General features: G+C 49.7%; 1 protein-coding gene across 7 annotated transcripts in view; it reads right to left on the bottom strand.

The window, feature by feature from the left end:
- GRIK4 (glutamate ionotropic receptor kainate type subunit 4) overlaps positions 1-20,552 on the bottom strand; it is a 456,420-nt gene that overhangs the window by 165,427 nt on the left and 270,441 nt on the right. For all 7 annotated transcript variants that reach the window (XM_082339798.1, XM_082339799.1, XM_082339802.1 and 4 more), the window contains 2 exons: positions 12,836-12,933; positions 8,440-8,605 (listed from right to left, as the gene is read on the bottom strand). In XM_082339798.1, coding sequence (XP_082195924.1) covers positions 8,440-8,605; positions 12,836-12,933 — 264 coding nt within the window. The remainder of the gene's footprint in view (positions 1-8,439; positions 8,606-12,835; positions 12,934-20,552) is intronic.

The following is a 20,552-nucleotide window of genomic DNA, read 5'->3' as shown; positions in this document are numbered from 1 at the left end:
TTCCATCCAACCCTCTTCCCCTGAGACAGACTGCCTCTTAGGATAAAATGCAGCAGGAAGCATCAGGCACAGAACCCAGGGAGGCCTGGAGACACGCGTCTCTGGGCTTTGGCGGGGAAGCCTTGGTGTGCCGTGTTAACAAGGAAAAGGGAGCAGGGTAGAGCCCACGGGCCTGGCATGATGGAGACTGGAGTTCCGGAAGGTGGGGTCAACCCCTAACTCCCATCCCCAAGGTCCTGAGAAGGTGATCCCAGGAGCTGGAGGCTACGTCAGGGAGCAGGGAGCCCCCGGAGGGCCTGCTATTCACAAAGAGGCTTCAGAAACCCAGGCCGTGCAAGCCCAGCATCGGGTTGGCCTTTCCTTCCTTCCCAAACAGGCCTCGATAGAGGCTTGTACAGACCCCCTGTTGCTATCGGTGCCCCTCCCAGTCCCTCACCACCGGCTTCCATACAGAGTGGCGCTGATGCTGCCAGGGCACTTCCTGCCAACCCAGATGCAGAAGATCTGGATTCAAGCTCAGGGTCAACCCTCGCTGGCTGTGTGACCTTGAGAACCATCTAACCTCTTCAAGGCTCCACTCTTCATCTGTAAAATGGGCATAACAGGTGAGAACTCACTGTGATCTTATGTGAAAGCACACTTGGAACTGGCATGCATACTATCAGTGTTACTTCTTTTGTGTCTACGCATCCCCACAAGAACCCAAAGGTCAGGAATGGTGACTCAGTGAGGCAGAAGGAAGAGGGAGGAAGGTACACATCTGTTCATCCAGCACTCACTGTCCTAAGGGCCCGGCACCCGGCCAATAGGACACCAGCAGAGAAGTTAGATTAGGGACAGACCCTGCCCTCAGGAGCTTAGAGGCCAGGAACCTGTAGCTAAGTCTATAGCAAAGTTCAAATCATATCCCCACTACCATATATAAAATAGACAACTAATAAGGACCTGCCGTATAGCACAGGGAACTCTACTCAATACTCTGTAATGGCCTATATGGGAAAAGAATCTAAAAAAAGAGTGGATATATGTATAACTGATTCACTTTGCCGTACACCTGAAACTAACCCAACATTGTAAATCAACTATACTCCAATAAAAATTTTTAAAAAAACAACCCAAATGATATCCCTATTTCGTTTGGCGGCCTGAAAATCTGGTTTCCTATGGGGCAGCTCCACTGTGTCCTATCTGTAAAATGGAGAGAATATTCACATCTTCTCAGAGATGATGGGAAAAGCAAAATCCCACTTGGACAAAGGTCTGAGCACCCGATCCAAAGGACAAGGAGGTCGGGGAGGCCACAGAGCCGGAGCTGCCGAAGCCTTGGCCATCTCCTTGGCTCAAGGAAAGATCTGCCAGGGCATGCTCTAAGGCAGCAGCTGGAGGTATGAGTAACGGGGGAGTGGTGGGTGCGAACCCGCATAGGGCCTGGAATGCAGCAGGGAGAATCTCTGGAGCCCGACGGGGAGAGAGGCCAAATCCCCTGGGATCCTTCAGATGGGCAATGAAATTCAGTGGGAGAAGACAAAAGCCTGGGGAGTGACAGTACAATTACACACAGCATGGAGCAGCCTGGCAAAGGCAGCCCAGGGACCCTTCATCCCTTTAAAGCTGGCAGGTGCACTGAGCTCCCGGGTAAAAGAGCCCCAACGTGTCAGGGAAACTGGGGACCCTGCTCTAATCGATGCCCACATGCCCCACCCCACCCCCTGCCCCTTGGGGTGCTCTGCTGCCCTTTAAACAAGGAAGCAGTATCCCTTCCCCTTCTCATCCAACACTGTTTGCTGGGGGGCAGGGAAGGCCCAGGGGAGGGCAGGGGAGAAGGGCAGCGAGTCCCTGGGAGGTCCGCAACCGCCCCCAGGATCTCCTACCCAGTCACTCCCTTTCCCAGGCTGCACTGCACCTGAAGTAACAGAAAGAGCGCCAGGTGGGCCGTGAATCCCAGCTCCTGTACCGCCCGTAGGTTAGCTAGTGTGAGCCATTCTCTATGCCCCTCTGCCCCTCCATGTCCTCATCTGTGAGATAAGGGTCATAACCACCTCACAGGGGGAGTCAGAGGATGGCAAGTCAGCAGAACAGTGTCTGTCACCCAGAAGGCACCTCCCAAATCTGGCTTCCATCCATCCCCCCTCCTCCACTCGCTCACATCCCAATGGTCCTTCACCCCATCTCCTCCCCCAAACCCTCTCTCCGATCTCCAGCCCCCACCCACTTCTCTCTTCTCCCAACTCACACAGGATTTATTATCCAATTCACAGAATACAGCCCTTGGTTATAAGCCATATGAAACATTTGATAGCATATGCTTATGCATATATGCATGTATTACGGTAGATAACATGTACTGTAATTATTTCACAGTGCTGGGCAGGGCTCCTATTTCAAACTCCTCGGCTCATCCCCACTGTGAGGTAGGGCGCACGGTGCTTGCCGGTGGACTGAACACAGACCGCTGGGGGAAGAGAGAGACTCTGCATCCTAACAGATCAGGGGAGCAGCCCTGCCAGGTGGGAACAGACACCACGTCACTTGAGGAGCCACGGAAGGAAGTGGGTGCCTGGTCTGAGGAAGAGGGGAAGGGCTGTCATAAGACAGACTTGCTCTTGACTTGTAGTCAAGGGCTAACCCCAGAAATAATGAATGGATGGAAGTCGCAGGGGGACGCACTTAGCTATCATAAGGAAGAAGCTCTGTTGGAAGCGTCTAAAGAGGCAGTGGGCTGCATCAGGAGGGAGTGAGTTCCCCATTGCTGGAGGTAGTCAAGGAAAGACTGAAGCCCCATTTGAGGATGGTTGTAGAGGGAATGAAACCAGGGGTCGGAAAGTTGAACTGCAAAAATGTTGATGTCTTTCCAGCCCAGAGAGTCTTTATGAATCAGAAAAGGATCCTTTTTTTATTCTAGGTAGCGGAAAGCAGCTGCAGAAGAGGAAAAGTGGTTTAGTTACATAAAGAAGATTAGAGTTTTTCAGTGCAGTTTGGCATTTTCCAATTGTCGTTCTCCTCACCTCTATCTGTTTCATGGAACTAAGGGATTTGCCAAAGGCAGCTGCCACCAGAGGGGTTAAAAGCTGCTCTCTCCCCGCTTCCCCTCCACCTCCACCCTGACCCTCCTCTCCTGAGGGACCCTTGGCCCTGCAGCGAGTCTGCCTGCCGAGGCCAAGGCTGAGAGGGACCAGGGGAACCTATTAGTCTCGCTCAGGATGCAATGGGATGGATCGATGTGAAACCCAGTAGGCTGGCTGTTCTAGGAAGAAGGAGGGAGACTGGCTTCTGGGACTGGGACCCAGGGGCCAGGTGGGGCAGGGAGGAAAAGGATGGAGAGGCTGAGAAAGGCACAGCAGGGGTTACACAGGTCTGCAGGACAAGGACACAAACACCTAAGGGATGGGTCTGCAGGGGACACAGAGGACCTTTGTATCAAAAATTAAGAATAAATAATCATGTCAACGGGCATCCCTCCTCTCCACTGGCTGATTCCCTGGGCTGCAAGCTTTGATGCTGGAAAATGTTAATATTCCCAGCAGGGGCGACACTTTAAAATCTTGTGGGAGGCAGCTGATGGAATACCGACCAGAGGATTATGGCGAGGATTTAGGGAGACTATGTGAGCTCACCACCATGCACCGTGCCCTAAACCTAGTACATCTCCAGTACCCTCCCCCTGCCAGGTGCAAGTGCCTCGGGTGTACGGTTTTCATGTCCTGTTTTTCCAGGGAGCAGATTCTGATGGAGAGAGAGGGATGAGGGTCCGAGGTGTTGTCAGTGGGGCAGGGGCACGGAACAAATTCAAATGCTTGAATGATGTACCTATTTCACCTGCTTCTTGGTTTTGTCCCATCCCATACCTGGGCTTGGCCCCGAGAAAGGGCAGAAAGGGCCAGACCACGGGGGCCAGAGGGGGAGACAGAGAGGGGATGGAGAAGCAGGCTGAGACCTCTCAGTCCCAGGAGGACCACCTGCTGTCTTGCTCGGCCATGGAGGCTGCCCCCTTCTCTGATGGCAAGGATGGGCGTGGGGAGAACCTGCCCTCTGCGCTCCCCTCGGCCTCTCCACTTCAGGGCGTTTGTTGGTTTATTAATTACTGGGGCCCAGGAGGCATCCCTGCCCTGAGAACTGCCTTCAGTGTTTCCTAAGCTTCTTCACATACTGTTGATTTAACCCTACAAGTGCCCTGGAAGCAGGTATTATCATTATTCCTGGGTAGACACCAAATCACTGCAGCAGGAGAGACACTGGGACAGATCACAGAACTAACTGGCCAAGGTCCAAACCCAGGTTTCTGATTCCAAGTTCTGGCCTCTGATTCACCACTTGAGTTGCCTGGGAAGGCCTCAGTCCTCCCATAAAATAATAGGAAAAATGGTCCCTCACTTCTGCCTCTTCCACAGTGTTCGGAGATGCAGGGAGAGGAGGTAACAAGAACCATGTGACCTTGAAAATGGACTTAATCTCTCTTTTCTTCATGCATATAATAAAAATGTCTATAGAGCCCATCTTATATGGTTAATGTGAGGTTTAAATGAGATAATTTCAAACCCTTAGCAGAGTGTTTGTTATATAGGAAGTGTTCCGTAAGTGGTTAATTTGTATCACCATAAGCAAAAGGCCTCTCACAGTGCCTCCTGGGGGTGGCACTAGAAAGGCCAACTACTGTCCCCCTCGTCCCCCAGCTACTCACACGGGACTCTGGGTATCATTCCCGACACACCAGTCCTCCACCCACTACTGCCACAACCAGGGTTGCAGGATAAAGTAACAGTAATTAAATGTGTATTACATTCTGGGCCCAGATACCTTCCACCCAATCACCCTGAGATGCATTATTATCCCCACTTTACATGGGAGGGAACTAAAGCTCAGAGAGGTAGAGTGACCTGCTTCACATCACACAGCTCATGAGTGGTGGAGCAGCTTGGTTTGCCTGCAAAGACTGTTCCCATTTTACTGAACCAGCCTGCGTTTCTTTTCAGCCGCACTTCCTCCCCAGGAGACCAGAGTCTCTCCTCTCCAACATCTGGACCGAGTTTAGCCAACACAGGGATGTTACAAGGACAGAGCGGAACTCCGGTCACGCCACTGCAGGTCCTGACCTGACCTTGTTCAAAAGGGATTCCAGAAAGGAAAGAGAGTTAAAGCCATGCGTGCTGTGTGTTCCCTAGGTGTGGACACTGTTATACACTGTGTCGTCCTATTTTATCCCCTCAACCACCCTGGGAGGGAGGAAGCCTCATCCCCATTTTATAGATGAGACAACAGAGGCTAGCACGTGCCTAAGTCACTTTGCCAAGATCACACAGGTAGCACATAAACGGCAGAGGGTGTAGGGGCTCAGGACTTGTAGCTACAAAAAAGGACATTAAAATACTTAGAAACACCAAAGCAAGCCTGAAAAAAAAGTTGATTTGAGCTATGTACAACGATACCAGGAAAACACACGGCATATTATACTTGTGACCACAAAGAGTGAAAGGCTCTGGGTCCAGCCTGAGTGTCTCAAAAGGTAACTCTGTGGCAGGGCTCACCAAAGGGGCCTTGGGGACAGTAGTGGGGAACCCCAACTTTCCTAGGAAGTCCCCTAACAGCAAATTACCCCCCTCCCCAGGCTCCGCGGGGATGACCAGAGGGCCATGCCTGGGCTCCTCACTTCTCCTCCCCCAGCCTCACTGGAACTAGGTACTTGCAGAGATGTTCTAATTTTTTTTCCCCCATTAAAGAAAAATAATGTAATCCACAGTACAACTCTACTTGGTCCAAAACCTGCTTATTGAAAATCTACTTTGGGGAGGGAGGAGAGTACATGGCATGATTCCCCAGGGAATAATCTCTGTTATGCTTAATTTTGACAGCAGGAAAATAGAATTAGATTCCTGTTCCTAATTCGACTTGCAGTGTCTCTTGGCCCTGCATTAATAAGGAAGATGGAAGAGTGTCTCCTCCCAAGCTCTGAGCTGCATTTCCCTTCAGTCCTTCATTTCTTCAGCCTTTGGTTAGATTTTGAATCCTCTTTGCGCTTGAACTTCTCCTGCTCTGCCCCACCTTCCCTCCCCCCCGGTAGGTGGGGCCAGGGTCACTCAGCAGCCTCCATACATGAGTCGTCCGAGCAGCGCTGTGTGGTTGATGCGTCTCCCCTGGGATGTGGGCCGGCCTCTCTAGCACTCGGGCGGGCTCATCCCCTCCAGGACTTTGTGCTCGGCCATCCCGCACCCCGCTCAACGGAGCAAGGGGACACACTGTTCCAGGGAGATCTCTGCCCTTCAAAGGACACTGTTCCTGCTGGGTAGAGCCCACCCTGAGCCGCTGCTCTCAGTCTGCTGGTGTAGCCCAGGAGGGTGGGAGGGGCCTCGGAGGAGGAAGCCCTGGCTCATAGTCGGAGGACCGGGAGTTAAGAGTCTTGGTTTTGTCATGCACCAGCTTCGTGACCTTAAGTCAAGTCGCTTAGCAGCTCCAAGACTCTTTGCTCCGCTCAGAATGACTGGGAAAGAGGGAGGTAAAGTGGGAAAACATAAGTGAAAGTGCTTCGCAATCTGCAAGGAACTGTTTGAATGTCGGAGAATGTCAATTCCAATGGAAACAGCCCTGGGCTAGGAGGCAACAGTATCTAGCATGGTACTTGGCACACAGCAAGTGTTTAACAAACATCTGAACAACTTACTTCCCGAAGCCCAGTAAGAGCTGAAGCAGAGGAAACAGGGCTCAGCTTCAAAGCAAGAGGGACTGTGGCTAGACACAAGAAAGAACTTCCTGTCAGGTTGGTGAGACGCTGTACCCAGCACAGATGAGGACTGCAGGACAATCTTTGCCTGGGCATATTTACAGCCTGTCCTCTGTCTCTCAACATTCTCGCTGGGTGCCTGGGGTGTGCCACTTCAGTCCTGCCTGAGTGGGCTTGTGGCAGAAATTTCCGGGGCAGAATCCTTGATTCTGTTACACCTTTCAATGCTGCGAGGATGCTACACGAGGAGGGTCACCTGGTGGAATGCGACATATCCCAGCTGTGTTCCATCAAATACTAGCATCCTGTGAGCTTTTAGATCAGCATCCTTCTGGGGGCATATGATCAAACCTATTTGGAAGATGCTGAGGTAAATAGTTGTTTTGGCCACAGGACAACTCAGGGTGTCCATGCTAATGTGTGCTGACAATCTCCATGAGGGAGAGATAGAACGAAGTGTTATCTAAACATTTCTCTCTTTTTTTTAGCCACAAAATGCTTCGTCCACAAAACCCTTATCATCTAAAACAATGCTGTCCAATAGCACTTTCTGTGAAGACAGAAATGTTCTATATCTGTACTGTCCACACGTGGCTATTGAGCACTTGACGTGTGGCTAGAGAGACTGAGGAACTGCACTATAAATTGTATTAAACTTTAAAATGGGGAATTCCAACATTTCCAAACCCACTGGGTTGTTGTAATAATTAAATAAGATATACAAAAAGCATACGTAGTTGGGACTCAGCTACTTTGTTTCTTGGGTAGCACAGAGCAAATAATCACGTTGTGTTGAATAAATGAATGAAGGTACAGGTGGAGTCAGTAAGGTGCAAAGGTCCCGTAAAGAAGATGGTTCTGACCCTTGGCAGGGAGGGGGCTTTTGTTTTCAGATGTTGTAGGGATTCCAGGGTGGAGGAGGGACTTACACCGCAGAGCAGTTCTGAGGAGCCATAGAGAGGAGCCTTATGGAGATGGCGAACCTCTTCCGGTGCAGCCCACCCAGACCCGCAGGGGAAGACCTGCACAGGTGAGCCACACTGGACACAGACGCCTGCGTCTCGGGCTCCGGGTCCCAGTGGTAGCCAGTAGCCAGCACCTGTCTGACTGTGTGTGGTGCACAGCTGTCACCGGCAGCACACAGATGTACAGATTTGCTGGAATGTGCTGGCTTAAATTAGCTAAATCTCATAAACACTAAATTTATGTCGCAAATTGAGAGAGAAAATGCATTTCTAAAACCTGCATTTGCAAAAAAAAAAAAATGCTTTATCGGGAATTGACCTTGGACCTTGTTCCATCAGAAAAATCTACTCTCCAAGGAAAGAAGTTCTTCAACCCATCAAGTACAAAGGAATCCAATTATATATTTTCCCTCTCTCTCTTTTTGTAGCTCCTTAACAATGAGGCTGAAAATGTGGGAATTGCGTTTGCAGATGCCAAAAGGCTTGGTGGTTGGCCAGTCTCCCTGTAACTGAGCTCCTCTCTGTTCCGCGCATGCACAGGGAGTTCTGGCAAAGGGTGCTCCTGGACTGCTCTCTTTCACCTACACACACGGACGAACAGCCAAGGACACTTCGGAATCCCCGAACCCTCTGGTTGTCATTCCCACGATTGGAAGGAGCCCGCCCCTTCTTGGCGTATCATCTGCAGCCGGGGGCAAATCACTCAGGTTGAAATCAACACGACCTGACCATCTGGGGTGGAGCCAGCCTGGGGAAACTTACATTCTGCTTTGGCACAGATGAGGCAGGCGGTGGTGCAATTGAAGAAGTTCAGGATCCCAGCTACAGCCACGCTGATGTCAGTGCTGCTGGGGTGGAGGTTCAGGGTTGTGAATCTCTGGAACTGGAACTTGATAAACTCCTCTGGGGCCACTTTGAAATGAGGGACCTGGGCGGAGGAGCAAAAGTGGGCAGCAGGGAAGATCCGGAACCAGCGAGACAAAAAGAAAAGAGGGATGAGTGAGACAAAGCTGCAGAGGGTGGCTTCTTTTGTAAAAGACCTTTGCCTGGCAAGAGATGGAACTTGCAAGACTCGGGGCACCCACTCCACAGGAGGAAGATGACGTGGCATCCATGACAACGCTTGCGACCCAGGATGGGAAACCCTGCAGCCGGGGACCTGGATAAATGTACTGTGGACCTTGGAGCTGGGGTCTGTGGCCCTGAGAAGACAAAACAATAGGTCTTTATTCTCAGAGGAACTGCCCACTGCTGGGCAGAGAGACAAATGGCTCTTGAAGGCATAATCCTTATATCATTTTATGTGTGGTTAATGAATCAGAGCAGAGATGGCAAAAAGAGAAAAACACTGCCCTGGGGACTAAGGGAGGGGCCCCCTCAGCCCAGCCTAGCCAACAGATAAATAAACCAGCTCCCATCCTGGGTAAAAGCCTGGGATGGGTTCCTCCGTAGACTTACGTGAGGAGGGGGGGAGCGCTGCAGGCTGGGAAACCAACTAGAGGGCCTCCGGATGGAGCCCGGTAAATAAATACCTGCTTTGGCTTCATTAGGACAGTGTCAGCTTCCCTCTGCGTCTATTCCTGACATTTCAGGGAGGCACTGTCCCTGCCTTCTGCCTCTCTTCTCCAGGAAAGAGATACTAACAGGCTGGGATGGCTGCTTTACTGGCAGCTTAGGCTATTGGGTAGGTAATAGGAAAGTTAAAACATAATAAGCTGCCATCCACCTTGATTTTATTATGTCACCCTGGTACCCAGAGCCAGAAGAGCTAAAGGCTGCTTGTGCCTCTATCAGAGATGGGGCTGAAACCTCAACCCCCATCCTCACTTAGGGTGCCCAGTGTGAGGGCCAGATTATTGTGAGCAAGGGTTTGGACTGATGTGAAAGTGAGTAAGATTGAGGGTAGACAGCAAGAAGAACTTCCTGATGGTGAGTTGGTTGGTTCCTAGAATGGGTTATTCAGACATGATTGCAGAAGTTTTCTCTGCCTGGGCTGGCCCAGAGTCTGGGATGACATTGACACGGTCTCTGTAGGATTCTGCTACCTTATCCTTTTAAGCTTCTAGAAGAAGTCAGCCAGAGACCAGAGCTCCTCTGAGACTGGGATGAGGGGAGGGTAAAGATTTAGCAGAAACTAGGGAGAAAATTCCTGAATTCAACTAGGATTAGCCCTTGAACCACAGAGAGAGGGCAACCAATATTTTTTAGCAGAGACTGAAAAGCATAGAATTGGGGAGACAGGCTGGTGAGAAATGACATTAAAGAGTGACGTTGACCTGGGGTGTGTCCTAAGGGGTCTTTCTTCCCACTGATATTTTGCAACGCTTACAATCTGTCTAAAATGAATAACAAATGCACCTTGAAAGGAAAAAAGGTCACAGAAAGGTAAGATGGAGGCCAGGCTGGGCAGGGGCAGGGTGGCCAGGCTGGCTGGCTTACACATCTGAGCATCTCTGCCCAAGGCCCTCCCCGTGTGGCCATCCAGCCTACCAGGGTCCAGCAGCAGCTAACTTACCCCCCTCCCCCCATAGAAAGTACCCTTAGAGATTCCCTTGGATCCACCAATCCCAGAGATGAAGCAGGCAAAAGGCTCAGGAAAGTAAAGACTCAGAAAAATGGGTTTTAGAGTCTACAGTCCTGGGTTTGCATCTGGGTTCTGCTGTGTGATTTGGGGCAAACTGCTTAACCTGGCTAAGCTTCATTAACATGGAGAAACAACAGGTGCTTCTTGAGCTCTGGGAGAATAAAACGAGACCCTGTATGTGAAGGATGTACTAGTTCAGTTCCTAACATGTGGGGTAAGTGTTTAGGCAATGCCTTTTCTCATTCCCTTCCCCCTCTCTCCCCAAATCTTGCAGCTCCTGGAAAAGCTCTTAGGTCTGTATGTGCAGGGGTGAGGGCTGAGGGGCCTCCCTAGGAAGGGGAGCTGGTGGGAGCTCTCCAGCACAGCCTGGCATCTTGAAGGTTGCTGGGAGGCAGCCAGCTGCCCCGATGGGCCCAGGAAGGGATGGCCAGGCCAATCCTGCTGAGTCTCTCTCTGGGACAAAGATCAATCCAAAACGGATCTGCAGGTGCAAATGCATCCCCGGAAGTCATCATGGAGGGGTGGGGGGCATGGAGAGGTGAGTGGCATGGAGGGGAGGGCAGCAAGGCAGAAAGCAGCCAGCCACAGGGGCTGCAGACATCTTAGCAGCATTTAAAAGAATGAACTCCTCAGTGAGGACTCCATTTCTTTTCCCTGAAGCTGAGGGGAATCAGTGTGAGGCAGTTCAGCCTCATAAACTATTAGAAGAAGTGCAAAATCTGAATGGAGAGGAAAGGTTGCTCTGGAAGGAACGTGACCAGACAAAGGAGGGGTAACCGTCTGGCCATTCCCTGGGCAGCACAGCCCGCCTGGCTGGTCAACGGCACAGGGTCTGGGGTGGCGGGATGGGAAGATGGGTGCAAATCAGGGTCTCCACCTCCGGCCTGAAATGCCAAGCAGGGTTAAGGGATGTGTTCGCTGAGATAAAATAGCCGCTGAACACCGAGAGGAGGCCATTCTGGAGTGGGGACTGGGGGGATGACTGTAGGGGACGGTGAGGAAGGTGTGCTGGGCAAGAGGGGGAGGGGGGAAAAAAAGGAGAGCAGAAAAGAGGAAATGGGCAGCCGAAGTCTTGGCAACCTCACTTGGTGAAGATCACAGCGACCGGGAAATAACAACCTGCCACAGATTTGAGCTGTTACTTGGAGCCTGGCAAGAAAGATTTAAATTAAACATCAGGTCTAACTTGCAGGGGCCCAGGCCTGGGAGATGCTGGAAGGGACTGCGGTGGGACAGAAGCTCTTTTTTTGGCCTGGGCTGGCTCGGGAGTCATCTTTCAGGACATCTGGGAGGAAGGATGAGGCGCTGTCAACACAGACCCTGCCCATGGCCTGAAGCTCAAGGATTCAGCCTACAGGGCAGTGGTAAGTAAGACCCATTGCAGGACTGGAGCTAGGACGGCAGGGCGCTCTACTGTGCTGATAACGATTCTTAGAGTGGGCTCCTAAAACAGAGAAGACCAGTATTCCTCCCAAAGCCTCAAGGACCAAGCCCTCTGATCATAAGAGAAGTGGGAGCATCAAGGGAGTGGCTTCCAGAGGGCCTGGGGTAAGCAGGGGCCTGTCTATTGCTCCACTGCCTAGGTGAGGGCAGCTCACTAAAGAGGTGCCCCATCCTACTGCAAGAACTGGATCCTCCCAAAGCTAACGCTTCTGGAAGGCTGAGCCTCTAGGCTCCCAGGACAGGTGCAAATTTTGCCCTTCCATCCCCTGTCCCTGCGCCCTGCCCCTCCACAGCTCCTGACCATCAAGCTCCATCTGTTCCCAAAAGACCTGGCTAGAAGGCCCTTGGGAGGCTATGGGGTCACCTTGCCACTGTCTCCCAGGAATGTATCTGAAGGGGAAGGACTGACTGATTCCAAGAAGGACTAGGAAAGATTTCAGCAATAGAATCTCTGAAGTTTCCAATTTGTTTTCTCTGGGGGGAAAGGAGGGAGAGAGATGCTGGAATAGGGAGCAGGCCATTACTCAGAAACTCATCCCCGACCATCTTTATCTCCCAGGGAACGAGAGCTAGAGGGAATGGACCCAACACTTTGGAGAAGTAAACACTGGAGTTGGTGAATGAAGAAGAAAGCGAAATAAAATCTCTTTTCTAGAGAACTTACAAAACAGAGGTTTTCAAACTTTATTTCAGCACTAAAATGTAGCAAAGCCTGGCCCCAAAGGCATTCTTCCCCAGAATCCCAATATCTAAACAGAGACTCCGCAGCTGTTCCTGTGGAGCTCAGACTTCTGCCCTCTTGGCCTCCCCTGGACCACCACCCTCCCCAGCCTCTTCCTCTACCTGCCGCCATCAAGGGACCCCACCTTCCCCTGTCACAGGACCCCAAGACTCGGAGGAGCTCAGCTTGAAAATCTCATGAAACTCTTCCTCTGAGTCCCCTCCATCCAAGCAACCTGAAAAAAGTAAGTGCCCAACAAAGGCCCAGTGCTTTCATTTGTGTTGATGTTATTAGTGACACCAGCCAGACCTTGATTCACTCTTCCAGCCCTTAAGAATCCACGATATCTTTGGGCCTGGGGCACAGGCTGCCAGCCTGCAGAGAGTCCCCCAACCCTGCCCAGCACTCACCTCCTTCTCCCCGCAGATGTTGCTGATGATGGAGCTGGAGGCCGGGCTGGAGGATGGTCCCAGGACAGCGACCACCCCCTTGGGAAGGATCTGACACACTGCAGCCAGCGGCAGGGGCAAGACGTGGGGAGCAGGAAAGGAAACAAGGCGCTCATCAGGTGGGGCGTGGGCTTCGGCCTCGAGTCCTCCGATCTCCCCCCGCTGGCCCCTCACCTCCCACCCACCCCCGTCCCCGTCTTCCAAACCCAGTGCCTCTCCTCCCCTGGACTGCTGGGCTCCAGGACAGTTTTATTGGAGTTTATGGATGGTATTAAATGAGGAAATGACCCAGGTTATGACAACATACGGCCTCAGCCAACAGGGTGTATAAATTGTCTGGGCTGTCACCGAAGGACGGAGGCGCACAGCGGAAACCTGCACGTCCCACCCCCTTTCTGCCTAGCCTGCAGGATGGGCACTGGGACCCGGGCATGGCTGCTGCAGGGGGCTACGGGTCCAGCTCACAGGATGGCCAGCCAGCATGCAATCTGTTAGCCACCCCCCCCCCCAAAGAGAAAGAAAGAGAGTCTAGAGAGGAAAAAAGGTAGACAAGCAGAGAGAAAAAGGATAGCGAGGATGATGCAGGCGGAGAGAAGAAAGCAGCTCAGCTAAAGTCAAAGGGAACAGGAGAGAGAGAGGAGAAGGAAGGGAGAGAGTGAGCGGCCAAGAGGGCCCTCATCTTTCAATGCCACCCTCCTTTCACCTGGCCTGGAGCCTGGCGCTCCTGCTTCCCTGAGCCCATCACATGCCTTCCTGACCAACCAGCACGCTCTGTGACCTTGCACCTCCCCCTGGGGAAGGCGCCCTTCCCTCCTCTACCCCGGACGCTCACTCATCTGTCAAGGAGCACCTCAAATGCCACCTTCTCCTTACCCCTCCCGCAACTCCTTTAAGTGGAATTCATCCTCCCTGGGGCTCCGAGGCCCGTGGATTTTCCCTCTGTTCTAAGACACTTGTAAATGTGTCTGTTTCAGTTTGTTGTTTAGATGTGTTTCTCCTCTCACTAGATTTCAAACCTCTTAAAGGCCAGAGCTGAGACGTATTTATCTCTAAATCCCCACTTCGCATTTCCCTGGTGTCCAGTACAATGTTTTCTAAGCGCCCGGTTCATGTTTGTCCAATGAATGAGTGGATGGGTAGGACACGCAGTCAGAAGAGGAGAGAATGTAAGATTTTAAAATGCTACGTCCTTTCGAATTATGGTTTTCTCCAGATATAGGCCCAGGAGTGGGACTGCTGGGTCATATGGTAGTTCTATTTTTAGATTTTTAAGGAACCTCCATACTGCTCTGCACAGTGGCTGTACAAATTTACATTCCCACCAACAGTATAGGAGGGTTCCGTTTTCTCCACACCCTCTCCAGCATTTATTGTTTGTAGATTTTTTGATAATGGCCATTCTGACTGGTGTGAGGTGATACCTCATTGTAGTTTTGATTTTACAATAGCCAGGACGTGGAAGCAACCTAAATGTCCGTTGACAGAGGAATGGATAAAGAAGATGTGGTACATATATACAATGGAATATTACTCAGCCATAAAAAGGAACGAAATAAAAATGAAAATTGCAGCAACATGGGTGGACCTAGAGATTGTCATACAGAGTGAAGTAAGCCAGAGAGAGAAAGACAAATATCGTATAATATCGCTTATATGTGGAATCTAGAAAAATGCTACAGATGAACTTACTTGCAAAGCAGAAATAGAGTCACAGAGGTAGAAAACAAACTTATGGTTACCAAGGAGGGAAGGAGGGGGTGGGATGAATTGGGAGATTGGGATTGACATATATACACTATTGATACTATGTATAAAATAGATAACTAATGCGGGCCTACTGTACAGCACAGGGAACTCTGCTCAATGCTCTGTGGTGACCTAAATGGGAAGGAAATCTAAAGAAGAGTGGATATATGTATATATATAGCTGATTCACTTTGCTGCACAGCAGAAACTAACAAAACATTGTAAAGCAACTATACTCCAATAAAAATTAATTTAAAAAAAATGTTACAGACTGAGAAAGGAAGGGGGGAAGAAAAGGAGAAAACAGACAGAGAGAGAACGCAGGACAATTCTCAGCACACACATGGTGATATCAGAACCACAGAGCTGCCCCTCGGATTATGTATGCTCTGTGGTTCCCAGTTGCACTACGAGACGTTCTTCTCTGCAAACCTCAAAGCTCAACTCTGGACACATTTTCCTCCTACTCACATCAAGAGTCAGGTCAGTATAGTGAGGTTAAGGAATCAGTCCAAGGATCCTTACTGAACCAGCTGCAAAGCCACGTCTGCAACCTGGGTGCTCTTTCTCCTAAAGCAGAGTCCTAACCACTGGCCCATATAGCCAAGTTATGGCTCTAATGGGGCACAGGCGGTGGGGTAGAGCACCAGGGTTCAAATCCCGGTGCTGTAATTTATCACACAAATGACAGATCTGTAATTTATCACACAAACGATAGATCTGTGGGGTCTTCTTTCAGCCTGAGGCTCAGGCGGGGGTCCTTTAACATCGTGGATCTCAGCTGACTGACAGGTTGCCAGCAGTGGGTGCCTGAGGGGGACTCAGTAGTACCAAGTGTCAGAACCATCCCCAGCAACAGAGTAACTGTGGACAGGCTTTACCTTCGAAGAACGCTCTTCAAAGTTCAAGCTACTTCCGTGGCTTGAACAGAAGTAGCTAGGGGCTGCCGGGGGCTCTAAATTCATTGGCCATCAAATTCCTATTCCTACAGCAGCCTCAGGGGTGGAGCTTAGTTCCTGATTTTACCTATAAGGCAACAGCATCCTAGGGATGTTAAGTGACTCCCCGTAAAGTCACACACTTAATAAAGGTCTGAGCCAGCGCTGGAATTCAAGTCTGCGGACCCCATCCAGTGTTCGTCCCACTACCTATTTTGTCTGCCCTACTCCTTGCAGCCACTTCGCCCATCTCTTTTCAACCCCTTACAGTTGAAGTCCACACCCAATCTTGTTCTGCTGCACCTGCTTCCCCTAGGTCACCAATGTCTCTTAGCAGTTCTTATCTCTCTTTCTGTAGCATTTGATGCCGCTGATTGCATTGTTCTTTTGAATTTCATGACACTATCCGATCCTGATTCTCAGCCGCTTCTCTGATTGGTCTTTCTCACTTCCTTAGCCAACTCCTCTTCCTTCTCCTCTCCACTAAATTCAGATTTTGTCCAGGCCTCACTCTCCCTGGGCGATCTCGACCTTGCCTGTGGACTCCACATCTCATCTCTGCCCAGGTGATCCTACACCCTGACCCATGTCCTGGGTTACAAAACAAGCTCCATCTACCTGCTGGGCGTTGCCACAGGGACTTCCTTCTGGTGTCTCTTCCGGCAGAGAAGCAGAAAGCACAGTCCTTAAGAGCACGAACTCTGATGCAAGCCTATCTGAGTGTGAGTCTTGACTGGGTCACTTACTAGCTGTGAGACCTTGAGCAAGTTACCCAAACTCTCTGAAACTGCTTTCTCATCTATAGAACTGGAATGCTAACAGCACCTCTCCTGCAGGGATGTCGTGAGAACTAAAGTGAGTTAATACATACAAGGCACTTAGAGTGGTACTGACGTGCTACAGGACTCATTATTATTATTCCCAATACATCATGTCTGTTATATACTTTTCATACATAATCTGATTTGCTCTCCACACTGCCAGGAAGATTCATTATTATCCCCACTTTACAGATGGCGAAACTGAGGCTTAGAAAATTTAAGTGACTTGTTCAAGGTCACACAGGTCATATATGGTAGAACTGGGCTTGAATTTGGAGATCCATCTGGCATCAAAGTCCAAGCTCTTAACCACTTCACTTTACCCTCCTTAGCTCCTGAAGTTCAAACCGTGGTCGCCCTTGACTCTTCCTTACCTTTCCTTACTGCATCTACTCACTCGCTACACCAATCAGGGGCCAGGTTCTGACCATTTGACCTGCTCACCCCCCCACCATCCTTTCCTTCCCACTCCCACTGTCACAGATCCGTCAGCCCCTTTTGCTACCTGCCTCCTAAGGGCTTTCTCCGTCTCCAGGATTCTTCATTTTCCAATCTGTTCTCCAAAGCGAGGCCAATTATAATCCTAAACGCAGGTCTGTGTGCTCCTGCAGGGCAGAAAGCTTGTCTTATTTATCTCTGTGCCCTCCATGCCTAGCACAGGGCCGGACTCAGAGTTACGTGCTCAACAAATAGCTGGTGAACCACACTGAAGCCCACTCAACTCTTTTCATAGAAAATTGGAAATAAACTAAATGTCCAATCATAAGGCAATAGTTATCTAAAGTGTGGGTCATATACCCAAGTGGAATATTACTTAGGCATTTTAAATGCTTATGAACAGTTTATAATAATATTAAAAATATTTATGTAATAATATTAAGAGAAAGAAGCAGGATATGAAATTATATGTATATCTACATGAAGGCTACAACTAAGCAAATACACAAAATTGTTATGCACTGAGGAGCGATTGGAAGAAGAGGTTATAAAAGCCCACATTTATTAAGTGCTACTTATGGTCCATTCTAAGCACTTTATGTGAATTGACTTATTTAATTCTGGCAACAACCTGATGTGATAGATACTGTTACTGTCACCCTCATTTTACAGATAAGAAAACAGAAAAGTTAAAGGGCAGAGTCAGGATTCAAACTCCCAGTCCCTCACTCCAGGGTCCGCTCCTTAACCACTGCACATCTCCTCCCACTTCACGCCCGCTCACCTGGAACACACTCCATACTTTCCTACCTGAACCTACTCCCAAGTTGTTCTCTCCGACTAGACCAGGGGTCTTAACCTTCTGCCTGAGATCTATGGGCAGAAGTCAGTGGTCTGTGAACATTTTGGGGGAAGAAAAATGGCATTATTTTCTCTAACCCCTACCAGAAATTCAGCATTTCCTTCAATTTGGAATATAGGCAATAAACCACAGTATATTAACAGTTGTTGTGACTTTGTCATTGATAGACATCGTGAGTGTTTTCATATCACATTACAGTGCTGCAGATGTCTTGAAATATCATTCATATGCATAATTACTTTGAAATTACACTAGTAGTTAGGTTTGGCTATTGAATACATTAATAAAGAAATACATTAATATATCACTATTAAAATATTTTAACTGTATTTCCATATAATTGGCTTCCCTGGTCATCCTATCTATGTAATTTTATTCATTTAAAAACTTTTTTCTGAGAAGGAGTCCATTAGCACCCACAGACTACCATGGTCTAGGCCCTCTCTTGCCCTTCTGCCTGGAAAACTCCTACTGATCCTCCAGTGCCCCACTCAGTTCTTGCCCACAGGTGAGAAGGTGCCGTTCCCTCCCAATATTCACATCACACCGTGGCTCTGAGTCAGCTTCATGCTGGGAAGGTCAGCATCCCTGTTCTCTGAATTCCTGGCCAGCTTCTGTCCCAAGCTAGCTCATTATGCCGGGTCTCAGTAAGGAGAAGCTTCTCCTAAAAAGAAATTCTTACAGAAGGTCACAATCCCTTATTCCCAATTCCAAAATCCAAAAGGCTCTGAAACTGAATGGTTTCATCAAACTCATTTGGTGGCAAAATCTGATCTAAATAGATAGATGTGAAGCTATTTATAATATATGAATATCTGAATGTAAGCGTGCATTTAATTTTGAGTGTGGGGTTCAGCCCCAAGCTCCAGCTGAGATGCCACTTAATGTATGGTGTAAGCACCACATGACCTTTCCAGCATCCGGCAAGTTCTCAAATCTAAACACATCTGGCCTCAAGGGCTCGTGGACCTGTGCCTGCTGTTGTGAGTGTCCATCTCCCATTTCCCACTGGATCGGAAACTCCTTGAAGGCAGGGGTCACGTTTATTCAGTCCCGGCAAAAAGGAATTAGTCAACAGATGTTTGTTCAACTGAATTGAAATGATTCAAAATGAGTGCAATGAAAGTGAATTATCATCTTCCCAGCAGCCACGGCCTGGGGATTTCCCGGGATCTGGGAATTGTTCTTTCATTCCCTATGAAGGGTGCAGCCATCGTTTCAGTAGAAATGAAAATCGGTTATAAAGGACCTCAGTTCTGAAACTTCCTGGACCCTGCTTCTGCAGGCCCCGGCTGTCCAGTGAGGCTCTCTGAGCAGTCTGAGGGGTGGAGGAGAGGGAGGTGCACTCTTACTTCCGCCTCCCAGGGAGCAGGGAGAGGTGAGTGCTGTTGCCATGGCAACCAAGTTTCCCAGCCAGCCGAGGAGTTGGAAGGCAACTGACAGAGCAGCTGCAGGAATAAAACGCCATGATGGGATGTTGTAAGAAGGGGAAACTTCTTCCCCTGGAGATACCAGCTTCGGCCTGGGTTTGAAGTCTCCTTAGACACCCGGGCTGGACAGGAGGTGCTTATGGGAACTTCACCTTCTCTGAGTCTTCACAGGGAGGGGAAGGGTCTGGCTGTGCTGAAGATGGTGCAGAGCAGTTACTCACAGGCTCACTGGTGGCAGGCCCTCCAGGGAAGGGGCAACTTCCGGGGTGGGGACGAGGAAACTGGGGCTTCTTTATTTACAGCGTAGCGCTCCCTGAGCCCCTGTGGTAAACAATCGGGGCCACCGGTAGCTGATAACGATGTGGAGCAGAGGCCGGGAAGACACTTCAGGGCGCCGAAGCCTGAGTGGGGCAGGAGGGCAGGTCTCTCTGTGTGCTTGGTCATGCTGTGCACTGAGCACAGAGCGGAGCCCTCACTATCCGGAGTGAGGCAAACAACCGTCTCCATCAGCACCAAGAACCACCTGCTCCTTGAGCCAGAGCCTCCGGAGCATGGTCCACTCTCAGTTCTGTGAATGGACCAGGGGCTGAATGGACTGGCCTTGCTGCCCTCAGAGCCGAGAGGGGCGCTGTGAGGGTGCAGTGCCAGGTCTCTGCACTGTCACGCCCCACAGTGGGGACCTCCCTGGTCAGCGTGCCCCAGGGTATCGGAGAACTCAAAACTGCCACTGGCTGTCACAGGGATGAAATGCACAGTGTGGGGAATATAGTCAATGATAACGTAATATCTTTGTACGGTGACAGATGGTAACTAGACTTATCATGGTGATCATTTTGTAATACATAGAAATATCAAATCACTATGTTACACACCAGTAACCAACAGCGCTGTAGGTCAATTATTCTTCAAACACAAACAAACCAACTCATAGGAAAGATCAGATTCATGGTTACCAGAGGCAGAGGGTGCGGGGAGGGGGAATTGGATGAAGCAGTCAAAAGGTACAAACTTCCAGTTATAAAAGAGCTAGGGATGTAACGTACAACGTGATAAGTATAATTAACACAGCTGTATGGTATATATGAAAGTTGTCAAGAAAGTAAATCCTAAGAGTTCTCATCACAAGGAAAAAATTTTTTCTATTTCTTTAATTTTGTATCCATGTGAGATGATGGACGGTCACTAAGCTTACTGTGATAATCATTTCACGATATATGTAAGTCAAATATTATGCTGTACACCTTGAACTTACACAGTGCTGTATGCCGATTGCGTCTCAATAAAACTGGAAGGAAAACAAACTGACCGTTGGCTCCTCTCACCAACGGCGTATCATTCAAAGCCCTCAGCCTGGTCCCAGACCACCATGGAAGCAGCAACACCATGTACGGGGAGTTTACACATGCAGGCACCAGGCTGGCAGACACAATACCACCCTGAATC

Source organism: Balaenoptera borealis (genome assembly GCF_965194805.1).
Source record: "Balaenoptera borealis genome assembly, chromosome: 11".
Classification (NCBI taxonomy): Eukaryota; Metazoa; Chordata; class Mammalia; order Artiodactyla; family Balaenopteridae; genus Balaenoptera; species Balaenoptera borealis.
The sequence above is the reverse complement of the archived record's forward strand: the minus strand, read 5'-3'. Positions and strand labels throughout refer to the sequence as shown.